Below are 12,756 nucleotides of genomic sequence, written 5' to 3'. Positions count from 1 at the left end.
TTGTTTCCTTTCCTGTAGCCTTTCATTAGCTCCCATGAATGAGAAACTAGCTCTAAAGACTTAGGTTTCAGGCAAACACTGGCTAGAACCTCTCAGAGAGTGTTGGATGGGTCCCCTTGTATCTCATGAACAATCTTAGTATTGCTGACCTTAATGTGGGAGTGACAGCCTATCTACTGCCCACTCATGTGCCCCCCTTCAGATGATCGTATTCATACCACACCCTCTCTCTAGTCACCTCATAGTGTACACAATCGATAATCCTGACTTGCTCAGGAATCTTATTATGGGTTGGGGAATAATATTTTCTGAATTCTAGAATTTAAGTATCTAAGCAAGAATTGGAACTGAAATACAGTTCCCCTTGGAAAGGCAGAATCAGTGCTGAATTTCCAGTGAGGGGCTGGCTTAAGTGACATCATATGTGACAGATGGGCTTACTTTCCTGGCTCTTTGAGAACCTTTAAGGATTCATTGTATGTCAGCCAATGACAGTCACTATTTTTTTTTTTTTTTTTTGATGCTTGAATTGTATCATCAGGTTTGGTTTCTGTGTCCTTTTAACATGTTCCTGTCATTCTTGTCATTCTTTGGGCACTTATTTTGTGACAAAAACAAGATGTTCCAGGCTCACCTAGGACTCTTCCTGTTTAGTCTTGGAATTAGTAATTTCCTTCAGGAGCCCTGGTTCCTCTTTGCAGGAAAAGGGATGAAATTCTGGGTTATGGATGTCTCCTGTCCTTTCCCTCTCTGCCCTTCCTGGGAGCTGCAGATTCCCTTGGGAAGGAAGCAGATGGAAGGGGTGAGGGCATCCCCCGAGCCCAGGATTAGGTTGGACTCCTACAGATTGTGGGGCTATGGACAACTCCTATTTTCTGGGGATTAGTTTTCCCATCTGTGAAATGTAGACTTCAGCAGGCAGAAAAATGGTCCCCAAAGATGTATACATCCTAATCCCTGGCCCCTTGAAATGTTATCTTATTTTTTTTTTTTTTTAAATTTTTATTTATTTATTTATGATAGTCACAGAGAGAGAGAGAGAGAGAGACACAGAGACACAGGCAGAGGGAGAAGCAGGCTCCATGCACCGGGAGCCCGACGTGGGATTCGATCCCGGGTCTCCAGGATCACGCCCTGGGCCAAAGGCAGGCGCTAAACCGCTGCGCCACCCAGGGATCCCGAAATGTTATCTTATTAAAAAGAATCTTTCCAGTTGTAATTAAAGATCCTGCAATGAGGAAATTATCCTGCATTATTTGGGTATGCTCAGATGTAAATTCACATGCATCCTTATAAAAGTGAGGCAGAGGGAAATTTGTCAATTCGTTTGCTCAAGCTGCCATTACGAAGTACTATAGCTGAATGGCTTAAACAACCAAAATTTACTTCTCACAGTTCTGGAGGCCCGGGAAGTCCAAGATAAAGGTGCTAGCAAAGTAGGTGTCATTCTTAGGCCTCTTCTCTTGGCTGGTAGGAGGCTGCTATATCATTGTGTGCTCACATAACCTCTTCTTTGTCACCACAGTAAGCTCATTTAAAAAAAAATTTTTTTTAAGTAGGCTCATACCCATTGTGGGGCTTGAACTCACAACTCTGAGATCAAGAGTTGCACGCACTACAGACTGTGCCAGCTAGGCGCCCCTAAATTTTTGTTTTAAGCTATCTACCAATTTTATGGTCGTATGTTACAGTAGCAACAGGAAACTAATGGAGAAAATATAGTGATTTAAAAGGGCAGTTTAGAGGATCTAGTGCCTGGCCTGCATGGATGCTTATCTTCTGTTTTCCATTTCCCACCCATCCATTCCCCACCTGCGACCCTGCACATGGGAGTTGCATTATGTCATCTTCCGATAAAACCTTTTATTAGCTCCTCATTACAGTTACAGAAAATCCTAGCTGAAAGACCTGTATGGGGCCAACATCCATATTTCTAATAGCACCAGCAGGAGGGAGATCCAAGTGCAGTCAAGAAGAGAATGTGTAAACATATTCCTTATTCCCTATTTCCTCTCTCACCAGCCCCTGGCAACCGCCAACCCACTTTCTGTTCTATGAACTTTTTAACCTTTTGATGAAGGCTTGTAATATAGAGAGAAAAACATACACATTATTCCTACAGTAAGCACCCTGGGTAATCAAGTCTTATAGCAAAAAGTGGAATGTCTTGGGCTCCCAGAAGTCCTTTGTGCCTCTCATAGCTATTGCCATCTTGAGTTCCACCACAGACAAGCTTTGCTGGTCCATATGTAGAACCACACAGGGTTTGCATGTCAGTGTCTGGCTTCTTTTCCTGAGTGCACATCTATGTCATTGGGGCCCAAACTCACAACTCTGAGATCAATAGTAGTGAATAGCATGCTTTACTGACTGAGCCAGACAGGTGTCCCAAGAATCAACTGTATTTTATTTTATTTTATTTTATTAATTTTTTAAAAAATTTATTTATGATAGTCACAGAGAGACAGAGAGGCAGAGACACAGGCAGAGGGAGAAGCAGGCTCCACGCACCGGGAGCCCGATGTGGGATTCGATCCCGGGTCTCCAGGATCGCGCCCTGGGCCAAAGGCAGGCACCAAACCGCTGCGCCACCCAGGGATCCCCTCAACTGTATCTTAAAGTATACATGAGGTGTCTGGGTGGTTTAGTTGGTTAAGCATCCGACTCTTAATTTTGGCTCGGGTCATGGTCTGAAGGTTGTGAGGATTTTCTCTCCTCCTCCCTCTGCCCCTCCTTGCTTGCATTCTTTTTCTTTCTCTAAAACAAAAACAAAAACAAAACATAAAGTATACAATTCAGTGGCATTAAGTAGATTCCTGATGTTGTACAACTATTACAACTACCTAGTTCCCAAATGAAATCTGTGAAGGTGGAGAAAGAGATTGAAGTGATGCAGCCACAAGACTTCCCCAGGAAACGGCTTTGTCAGTGACACCTGAAGCTTGCCAGGAGAGCCAGGTGCAGGTGTGGAGTTTGGGGGAAAAGAGAAAATGGCTTCCTGCAAGTAAGGTAGGTGCTCAAAAGAAGTAGTGGGCAGGCCATGGCTGGCCTGGGTGCAGTCTAAGTGACTCTTACGCATTGTTTTATCCCTTGAGTTCTGTCTGCAAGGTCAGAGTATAGAGTTTCCAGTGGTCCAGGACTGGGAAGGGTGAGATGCTGTAAAGGGTGAGTAAGGAGCACAGAGGATGAGAGTATAAGGTGCCACTGACTACTTGGTCTGGCCTGGTGCGAAGAGGTACCCATATCCTGTCATACACATCTGGACTTCTGAGCAAGATGTCTGCCTTGGCCTTGCCCTCCTGTATGCATATTCCACTTGTCCCCGGGTGCCCCCTTGTGCTTCTCAGTCTGACTGAACCTGGTTCCCAGTTGATTCCCTCTCTCTCAATGTAGTCCTGGCACTTCCAGAAGACTTGGTTTGGGCGTTTGGACAATGGAGCTGGCAGTGGCCCCGTACCTGGTAAGGTGGTAGAGGGAATCTTCAAGGCCTACTGCTGGTACCTGATTATACCCTGATTCTGTGGCTGCCATGGACTGGAAGAGAAACTACTGGGCCCCAGGAGGAAGGAGGTACTGTTTAGAGAAAAAAACATGAACCACTGAAACCACAGGGTCAGTTGCCATAGTCTATAGAAGAGTCCATAACGAGGGGCAAACCAGAGGACACAACCTTTTTTCTTTTAATAGTTTTTTATTTTTTATCTATCTATCTATCTATCTATCTATCTATCTATTTATTTATTTATTTTTATTTATTTATGATAGTCATACACAGAGAGAGAGAGAGAGAGGCAGAGACATAGGCAGAGGGAGAAGCAGGCTTCATGCACCGGGAGCCTGACGTGGGATTCGATCCCGGGTCTCCAGGATCGCGCCCTGGGCCAAAGGCAGGCGCCAGACCGCTGCGCCACCCAGGGATCCCTAGTTTTTTATTTTTATTGGAGTTTCATTTGCCAACATATAGAACACCCAGCACTCATCTTGTCAAGTTCTCCCCTCAGTGCCCGTCACCCAGTCACCTCATCCCCCCGCCCACCTCCCCTTCCACTACTCCTTGTTCATTTCCCAGAGTTAGGAGTCTCTCATGTTTTGTCACCCTCTCTAATTTTTCCCACTCAGTTTCCCTCCTTTCCCCTATAATCCCTTTCATTATTTTTTACATTCCCCATATGAGTGAAACCATATGATTGTCCTTCTCTTTTTTTTTTTTTTTTTTTATTGTCCTTCTCTGATTGACTTAGTTCACTCAGCATAACACTCTCCAGTTTCATCCATGTCGAAGCGAATGGTGGGTATTCGTCATTTCTAATGGCCGAGTTATATTCCATTGTATATATAGACAACATCATCTTTATCCATCATCTGTCGAAGGACACTGAAGCTCATTTCACAGCTTGGCCATTGTGGACATTGCTGCTGTGAACACTGGCAGAGGACACATCCTAACCTATCCAGAGCAAGCTGTTCAGCAACCTGCAGGCCCCCTTCAGCTATCTCCTACTCCTCCCTACTTCACTGCTCTCTCAGTGCCTGGTCAGGACTTCTGCAGTTGTTTCTACCCAGAACGGTCCTTCCACAGGTGTTTGGAGGTAGTCGCCTAGGGGAGTCCACTCCCACAGTCTTTACCATCACCTTCATATTTGGACTGTTTGGCCCTGACACTCTGGTGTCTGCTCCAGAGGTCTGGGTAGGTATGGGTAGCTCCTATGCCCCCTTACCGGTGATTTTGGGTCACAGGGAGGGATGGGGGCGTGGGAAATGCTCAGCCAGTATCACTAATGGATGCCACACCTCACCCCGTGCGCCAGCCAACTTTCCTTCCCAATTCTGAGAGAAAGGCAGCAAAGATCTGAGGCCAGAGCCTTGGGGTAGCAGCATGGAGGGGCGGGCCACTCAATGGGGGCGTGGCCCCGCGGACCCGGTGGGTGGGTAGGGGGCAGAGGCTCGTAATAGCTCAGCTAAGGGGCGGGGCGGGGGCCGGATTTGGGGGCTGCGGCCAGGCTGGAACAAAGGCAGGCACAGAGACAAAGCCCCACAGCCCCCCAACTCCCTCCGGGAACAAAGGCCACACCCCGCCCAGTAGGGCCAGACGCGCCTCCACTGCCACCACGCGTGGGCGCCTTGCTCTGCCCACGGTTTTATGTTTGAACCCAGAGTCGCGGAGTAGGGTCCTGGGGCCAGACTTGCCAGCCAGCATGCTCTCTGCATCCTCTCAAAAGCTGACCGCCGCCCCCTCCCCGCCCCCTTTAGCCTTGTTCTGAGCATAGAGATCTCAGCACCAGGAACCCTGCAAAAGGGCTCAAGGGCCACTCCAAGGACCAGCTCCGAGGCATCCATCCCTTCAGCTTTCTTCTTGCCTCAAACACGATCCCCTCCCAGACTGCTCCATCTCAAACAGGATCAAACAGGATCTTTCGGCCTCCACCGTAGGCCCTGCTTCCCAGCTCAGACCCAGCTTCTCTCCTTCCCGCACCCCCCAACACCCCCCCGACCCTGCCTAGCACCCAGGATTCTTGCCACAGACTGCTTCCTCCTCAGACAGGATTCCCACAAAAAGGCCATGGTTCTCTCAAACAGGGTTCCTTCCACCCCTCACAGGCCTCATTCTCCCCATCTGACAGAATTATCCCCAGACATTCTGCTTCCTCCCCCAGACAGAAACTCCTCTGCCCCTCCACCCCCAGGCCCCCGCATAGATGCTGCCTCATTCTCTTAGGATCTTGCTTCCTCCCTCTGATAGGGTTTTCCCTACACAGACCCTGCTTCCTTCCTTAGAATTCCTCCACTGTTGCTGTTCATTCGGTTCGCCCACCTGGAAAAGCATCCAAGTCAGCGCAGCGGTTGCCTAGAAGATGGGAAGGGGGCGCTTGGGGGGCCAGGCGGGATTTCACAGGACTCGCTGCTCTGTAGCCCCTTGGAATCTGTTTGCTTTAGGCAGGTTTTAGTGCTTGCAAGCTAAACAATAAAGCGATTAAAACCCAAAAGTCAACCACTTGGCTTAGAAGTGGGAAGGGGACTCTCGGCCTCTCTCTCTGAACGCAGCCTTTCTCCCCAGCACTGGCAGACGCCAAGACTGGAGACTTCTTTGGCCTTGGCCTAAGGGGCGGGGATTGAGGTGGCGGCCTGGACTGCCAAATCGCCTGCGCAGAACCGCGGTCAGGGGCTGGGACTAGAGGGGGAGCAAGCGCATGCAAAGGTGCGCGCGCCCCGCCCGGGCACAATGTTGCGGCGGTGATATCAATAGTTCCGCCCCTGCCGCACAGGCGGCGCCGAGGTGGTGGAGGCGGAGGTGGGAAGACCCGGCTCCGGCGCTTGCGTATTCGCATCCCTGCTCGGGGCGGCCAGCCCGGGCCCCGCCCCCGGGCGCAAGACGCCCAGCGCGCTTGCGCGGCGGCGTCGGCGCCAGTTATTTCTGTCCCGCCCCCCGGCCGCGGCTCTTTCTGCGAGCGGGCGCGCGGGTGAGCGGTTGTTCGCGTGGCGTGTGGCGCGGTGTCTGGGCGGCCTCTAAAGAGGGATCGCGGTCGTCGTCGGCGGGAGGCTAGCGGGCGGCTGCCGGCCGGGCTTCGACAGCGCCCCGCGCGCAGCGGGCAGTAGCCCAGGAGGCGCGTGGCGGCGCTCGGCCTCGCGGCGGCAGCGGCCCAGCCGTTGGCGGCGAGTGCGTCTGCGCCTGCGCGGCGGGCCCCGCGCCCCTCCTCCCCCCTGGGCGCCCCCGGCGGCGTGTGAATGGCGGCCTCGGCGGCGGCGGCCTCCGCCGCGGCGGCGGCAGCCGCCTCGGGCAGCCCGGGCCCGGGCGAGGGCTCGGCTGGCGGCGAAAAGCGCGCCGCCGCCTCGTCGGCCGCGGCCTCGGCCTCGGCTTCGGCCTCGGCGTCGTCGCCCGCGGGGGGCGGCGGCGAGGCGCTGGAGCTGCTGGAGCACTGCGGTGTGTGCCGGGAGCGCCTGCGCCCCGAGAGGGAGCCGCGCTTGCTGCCCTGCCTGCATTCGGCTTGCAGTGCCTGCCTCGGGCCCCCGGCGCCCGCCGCCGCCAACAGCTCGGGGGATGGCGGTGCAGCGGGTGACGGCGCCGGTGAGTACGGTCGGGCCGGGGCAGCCCATCCCCCCACCCCACAGGCTTTGATACCCACTCGGCGTCGGGATTGGGGGGTCTGTTCCCAGCGTGACGATGGCGGGGGATCGCCTGAGCGAGAGGATAGGGACGCGGATAGTAGTTGGTCAGGTTGAGTATGGGCAGTGGGTTCTGTCCTGGGCGTGAGCTCATATGCTGCAAGTTCGATGAAAGAAGGGTTTGGTTTCTGCTCCCTAATGAGAGGATTTGGCCTTCTTTGGGATGAAGGTTGGGCTCATTGGGGGGATGGGTTACGACTTGGCTGTGAGCTCATAATCTCATTATTTTGTTTGTTTTTGGCAGTGGTCGACTGTCCTGTATGCAAACAGCAATGCTTCTCCAAAGACATTGTGGAGAATTACTTTATGCGTGACAGTGGCAGCAAGGCTGCCACAGACTCCCAGGATGCAAATCAGGTATGTCCTGCCCTAGCAACCCCTAGGAGGCCTCAATACATGTAATCAGTTCCAGACTTTATTCTTCTCATACTACCAGTGTTTCGGCAGACTGTATAGGTTAGGTGAAGGCAACACTTTGCTTAGGTTGTGTTATCTGGGGTGTAGACGTGGATCTATTTGGCGTTTTTGCCTCTTCTCACTCTGCTTTTGCCCATTAGTGCTGCACTAGCTGTGAGGATAATGCCCCTGCCACCAGCTACTGTGTGGAGTGCTCTGAGCCACTGTGTGAGACGTGTGTGGAAGCACACCAGCGGGTGAAGTACACCAAGGACCACACCGTACGCTCCACTGGTATGCAAGGCAGAGCAGAAAGCCTTGGTTATCTTGCATATGTTCTCAACTGTTTATGGTGCTGGTTACTGATGATGGATGGGTCCCAGGGAGCTTTATCAGGGTACCTCTGGAAGGGTCTGAGGGCAGAATTAAAAAATGGGGCTCAGGTGTGTGGGTCCAGTGGGAGGGAAATGACCACAGAAGTGTGAGGGGGTGCACTGAGGATTCAGGCAAGCTCATCAGGCCCCTCCCCCCCGCAGCACACAGGGGATAAGCCCCAGTAGTGGAGGGGCTGGACTGGGGTTCCCTGGCAACTTGTTATGGTTCTGTAGGGGGAAATGAGACCTCTGAGCCACTGTGTTTAAGTTGCACAGGCCCTGAATAGCATTATGGAGAGTCTTAGAACTTTGGGTTATACATGTTCAGCTCAGGTAGGTATTTAGAGAGTGTTTCACTCAGGTAGGTATTAAGAGACTCCTGTAGACGCTGGTAGTGGCAAAGAAAAGGGCTTGGGATCTTTCTGAGTTTATCCTGTTTTTTTGTTCCAGAACACTCTGGGTCACCTTTTGGTAGTTACATTGTGGCTTCTCAGTCCTAGAGCAGAGCATTGGCAGGAAAATAATAATGGAGATGGTGGTTGTGGGGGCACGAGGAATCAGGAGCCAGGAGCGAAGAGCAGGGATTTGTAGGAGGTCCTGGCTTAAGGCAAAGGGCAGAGTACAGGAGGCGGCAGTATTAGAGGATCCATGGTCTGGCTGATTTGTATCTCAAAGTCGTGTGTTTTGGGCTGGGATGATACAGCCAGGTTGTAAATGGGATTGGGTAGGAAAGAGGGATAGATTGTCTCAAGCAGCTTTTTAATGATGGTGACAGGTTGGGGGTGAGGTAGTATATTGGTCTTTAGGTGGTATTACTCAAAGTACCAGGACTCTCCCCTCAGAAGAGGGGTTCTGACATCTTTGTGAGGGTTGTGGTCTGACATTTCACCTCTTCTGAGAAGGCTTTGTAAGGCCTGGATCCTTTGTAGGTCTATGGGTTATATAAGTGGTTTGTGCATTTTTTTTTTTTTACTCGAGAGGGTAGATCACCAAAGTATGGCTTCTAAGGAAGCTGTGCTTGAATAGTGTCTCTAGTTTCTGATTTGTTTTTGTCTACACCAGCAAGCAAACATTTTATATGCTTGGATGGCACAGTAGCCAGAGTGCCTTCCTCTGCTGGACAGAACCTACTGCGAGTGGAGGAGTGGAGCCAGTGGTGCTTTTCAAGGTGGAAGAGCTCTCCTGAGTATCCATTTGGGAAGGTTCTAGTAGAGGGAATAGTAAGAGGAAGGTCTCTGCCAAAGTCTTCAGATTTTGTTGTCAATATCAGTAGCTAGAAGGAGGAGTGATTTTTCTGGGTCAGGTTTGGGCTGAAGATTTTGAGAGGAAAGATTTAGGTTTACAGGCCTGTGCTTTACCCTGGCCACTGTTGCAGGGCTTTGAGTTTTCCCAGCAGACAGCCCAGGGTTGCAGGACAGGCAGGAAGCAAGGCCTCAAGTTCTGTCTTCTACTTGAGTTGGAGATGGCTGAGGATGAGCTTCAGCCTCATGGTTTCTCTTCTCCAGGGCCAGCCAAATCAAGGGACGGTGAGCGCACGGTGTACTGCAATGTGCACAAGCATGAACCCCTTGTGCTGTTCTGTGAGAGCTGTGACACCCTCACCTGCCGGGACTGCCAGCTCAATGCCCACAAGGACCACCAGTGAGTACTGAGGATGCTGGTGGGTTTGTCTGTTAGCATGGTTCAGCACCCAGGCCCACTTCTGTCTGTCCTCAGATACCAGTTTCTGGAGGATGCAGTGAGGAACCAGCGCAAACTCTTGGCCTCGCTGGTGAAGCGCCTTGGGGATAAGCATGCAACACTGCAGAAGAACACCAAGGAGGTTCGCAGCTCGTAAGTGTGGATGCCAGGGCCGTAGTTGGGCGCAGTTCTGGGGGATCACCTTCTCGACTTGGTTCACTCTGCCTCCCAGGATCCGCCAGGTGTCTGACGTACAGAAGCGTGTGCAGGTAGATGTCAAGATGGCCATTTTGCAGATCATGAAGGAGCTGAACAAGCGGGGCCGTGTGCTGGTCAATGATGCTCAGGTATACCCTGTTTGAGGGGGGAGGGATTCTGGGTCCCATCTGCTGGCTGCTGACCCCATCTGTGGTAGTCGGATCTTGGGGACTGGCGTTCTCTGCTGGCTGTTGATGCCATCTTTGGTGTCTTCTTCCTTGATTTCTTTGTTCTGTCTACCTGTAGAAGGTGACTGAGGGGCAGCAGGAGCGCCTGGAACGACAACACTGGACCATGACCAAGATCCAGAAGCACCAGGAACACATCCTGCGCTTTGCCTCTTGGGCTCTGGAGAGTGACAACAATACGGCCCTGCTGCTCTCCAAGAAGCTGGTGTGTGCTGGTGGGCACTCAGTGGTGGGTTCCAGGCAGGTGCCACTCAGTACCCTGCAGCCTTGTTTGCTGTGTGTTCATGCACTGCTCTATCTCCAGATCTACTTCCAACTGCATCGGGCCCTCAAGATGATTGTGGACCCTGTAGAGCCACATGGCGAGATGAAATTTCAATGGGACCTTAATGCCTGGACCAAGAGTGCAGAGGCTTTTGGTTTGTCCTTTTCTTTATCCTGCTGAATATTGCTATTGCTCCAGACACTGGGTCTTTTTTTTTTTTTTTTTGATTGACACTGGGTCTTAAGCTGACTTTATCTCATTTTTGCAGGCAAGATTGTGGCAGAGCGTCCTGGCACCAACTCAACAGGCCCTACGTCCATGGCCCCTCCTCGGGCTCCAGGGCCCTTGAGCAAACAGGGCTCTGGCAGTAGCCAGGTGAGCAGGGGAGGGGGGGGAATCGTGGGCTGGGGAGGGTGGGGGCATGGGGTCCTATGGGACACCTGCCCACTGAGGTCCACCTGCTTTACCCACAGCCCATGGAGGTACAGGAAGGCTATGGCTTTGGCTCAGGTAAGTACCTTGTAGGTGGGAGAGCTTCAGTGCTCTAGGTCTGTCCCTAACCTACTATCTCTTTCTGTATTTTCTGAGCAGATGATCCTTATTCGAGTGCAGAGCCCCATGTGTCAGGTGTAAAGCGGTGAGTTTGGCTATCCTTTTGTGGAGCCAGATGGGCAAAGGGATGGGTGTCCTAACATCATGCTGCCCCTGTACCCACAGGTCCCGCTCAGGTGAGGGGGAGGTGAGTGGCCTCATGCGCAAGGTGCCACGGGTGAGCCTCGAGCGCCTAGACCTGGATCTCACGGCTGATAGCCAGCCACCAGTTTTCAAGGTCTTCCCAGGCAGCACCACTGAGGATTACAATCTCATTGTTATTGAGCGTGGTGCTGCAGCTGCTGCTGCTGGACAGCCTGGATCTGCTCCACCTGGGGCCCCTGGGGCCCCACCACTACCTGGCATGGCCATAGTCAAGGTGAGCCTGTCTCAAGTGACTATGAGTAGGAAATGAGCATCCAGGTCTGCACCCTGCTTAACACCTATTACATCCTTGTAGGAGGAAGAGACAGAAGCTGCCATTGGAGCTCCGCCTGTTGCCACGGAGGGTCCTGAGACCAAGCCTGTGCTGATGGCTCTGGCGGAGGGCCCTGGTACCGAGGGCCCCCGCCTGGCCTCACCCAGTGGCAGCACCAGTTCAGGTCTAGAAGTAGTGGCTCCAGAGGGCACTTCAGCCCCAGCCGGTGGTCCAGGTGCCCTGGATGACAGTGCCACCATCTGCCGTGTCTGCCAGAAGCCAGGGGATCTAGTCATGTGCAACCAGTGCGAGTTCTGCTTCCACCTGGACTGCCACCTGCCTGCCCTGCAGGATGTCCCAGGGTGCGAGGCTTGTGTGGGGTCTGTGCAGGGTGGAGGGCTGGGCCAGGTTCTTTGCAGCTCCTCATTCTCCTTCCATCCAGGGAGGAGTGGAGTTGCTCTCTCTGCCATGTACTACCCGATCTGAAAGAGGAAGATGGCAGCCTGAGCCTGGACAGTGGTGATAGCACCGGTGTGGTGGCCAAGCTCTCGCCAGCTAACCAGCAGGTGAGGGTGGGGTCCTATTCCCTTAGGAGTAGCTCAATAGTCCTACCCTCCTGACTCTGTTCTCTGTCTTGTCCATAGAAGTGTGAGCGTGTCTTGCTGGCCCTATTCTGTCATGAGCCCTGCCGACCTTTGCACCAGCTGGCTACTGACTCTACTTTCTCCCTGGTGAGTCTTAGGACTTAGAGAGGGTTGGGGGAGGGACTGCCAGGCCTCACTTTCAGCCTGTGGGGTCTGTCTACAGGATCAGCCTGGTGGCACCCTGGACCTGACCCTGATCCGTGCCCGTCTCCAGGAGAAGTTGTCACCCCCATATAGTTCCCCCCAGGAGTTTGCCCAGGATGTGGGCCGCATGTTTAAGCAGTTCAACAAGCTGACAGAGGTGAGCTTGGGGAGAATAGGGTTGGGAGGGGGGTAGGGTTAGGGGTGATGGGAGGAGGGAGAGCTAGGATCCATCCACTGCAATCTGCCCGGCTCAGGACAAGGCAGACGTGCAGTCCATCATCGGCCTGCAGCGCTTCTTCGAGACTCGCATGAACGAGGCCTTTGGTGACACCAAGTTCTCAGCTGTGCTGGTGGAGCCCCCCCCCCTGAGCCTGCCTGGTGCTGGCCTGAGTGCCCAGGAGCTATCCAGTGGTCCTGGTGATGGCCCCTGAGTCTGTGGCCTCTCAGGCCAACCCGGCCTGGCAATGTTCTCTGTCCTGTCAAATTCCCCTCCCCCTACCTCCCCCTCTGGTGGCCTGGCTCCTACTTCTTGGTGGCCCCATCCCCCAACCCCTCACAATATGGTTTTTACTTATGTGGATTTAATAAAAACTTCACCAGTTCCTCAGGCATTTGGTGGTGGGGGGAGTGGTCCTAG

General features: G+C 52.9%; 1 protein-coding gene and 1 long non-coding RNA gene across 3 annotated transcripts; one reads left to right on the top strand and one right to left on the bottom strand.

Moving 5' to 3' along the window:
- Nucleotides 1-2,386: 2,386 nt before the first annotated feature.
- LOC140630815 (uncharacterized) lies at nt 2,387-6,375 on the bottom strand. Of its 2 annotated transcripts, none has more exons than XR_012028522.1 (2): nt 5,813-6,375; nt 2,387-2,757 (listed from the first exon to the last, which is right to left on the bottom strand). It is a non-coding gene; the product is annotated as an uncharacterized lncRNA (long non-coding RNA). The 2 variants fall into 2 exon arrangements; XR_012028510.1 differs by lacking the exon at nt 2,387-2,757 and adding an exon at nt 4,242-4,447.
- A 333-nt stretch (nt 6,376-6,708) lies between these two features.
- Nucleotides 6,709-12,721, top strand: TRIM28 (tripartite motif containing 28). The gene is made up of 17 exons (XM_072828489.1): nt 6,709-7,063; nt 7,406-7,518; nt 7,719-7,851; nt 9,437-9,572; nt 9,648-9,764; nt 9,844-9,958; nt 10,116-10,262; nt 10,362-10,476; nt 10,591-10,697; nt 10,796-10,832; nt 10,914-10,959; nt 11,040-11,292; nt 11,374-11,693; nt 11,774-11,897; nt 11,976-12,062; nt 12,139-12,276; nt 12,374-12,721. The coding sequence occupies exons 1-17, from the start codon at nt 6,724-6,726 to the stop codon at nt 12,548-12,550; spliced, it is 2,505 nt and encodes an 834-aa protein (XP_072684590.1). The 5' UTR covers nt 6,709-6,723; the 3' UTR covers nt 12,551-12,721.
- Nucleotides 12,722-12,756: the final 35 nt, after the last annotated feature.

The sequence above is a fragment of the Canis lupus genome, chromosome 1, assembly GCF_048164855.1.
Source record: "Canis lupus baileyi chromosome 1, mCanLup2.hap1, whole genome shotgun sequence".
Taxonomy (NCBI): Eukaryota; Metazoa; Chordata; class Mammalia; order Carnivora; family Canidae; genus Canis; species Canis lupus.
Note: the sequence above shows the minus strand (reverse complement) of the source record. Positions and strands in the feature narration are given on the sequence as shown.

Coding starts and splice junctions, on each gene's coding strand:
- TRIM28 (XM_072828489.1), top strand. CDS start 6,724: ATGGCGGCCTCGGCGGCGGCGGCCTCCGCCGCGGCGGCGGCAGCCGCC. Junction 7,064..7,405: donor TGCAGCGGGTGACGGCGCCG/GTGAGTACGGTC, acceptor TGTTTTTGGCAG/TGGTCGACTGTCCTGTATGC. Junction 7,852..9,436: donor CCACACCGTACGCTCCACTG/GTATGCAAGGCA, acceptor TCTCTTCTCCAG/GGCCAGCCAAATCAAGGGAC.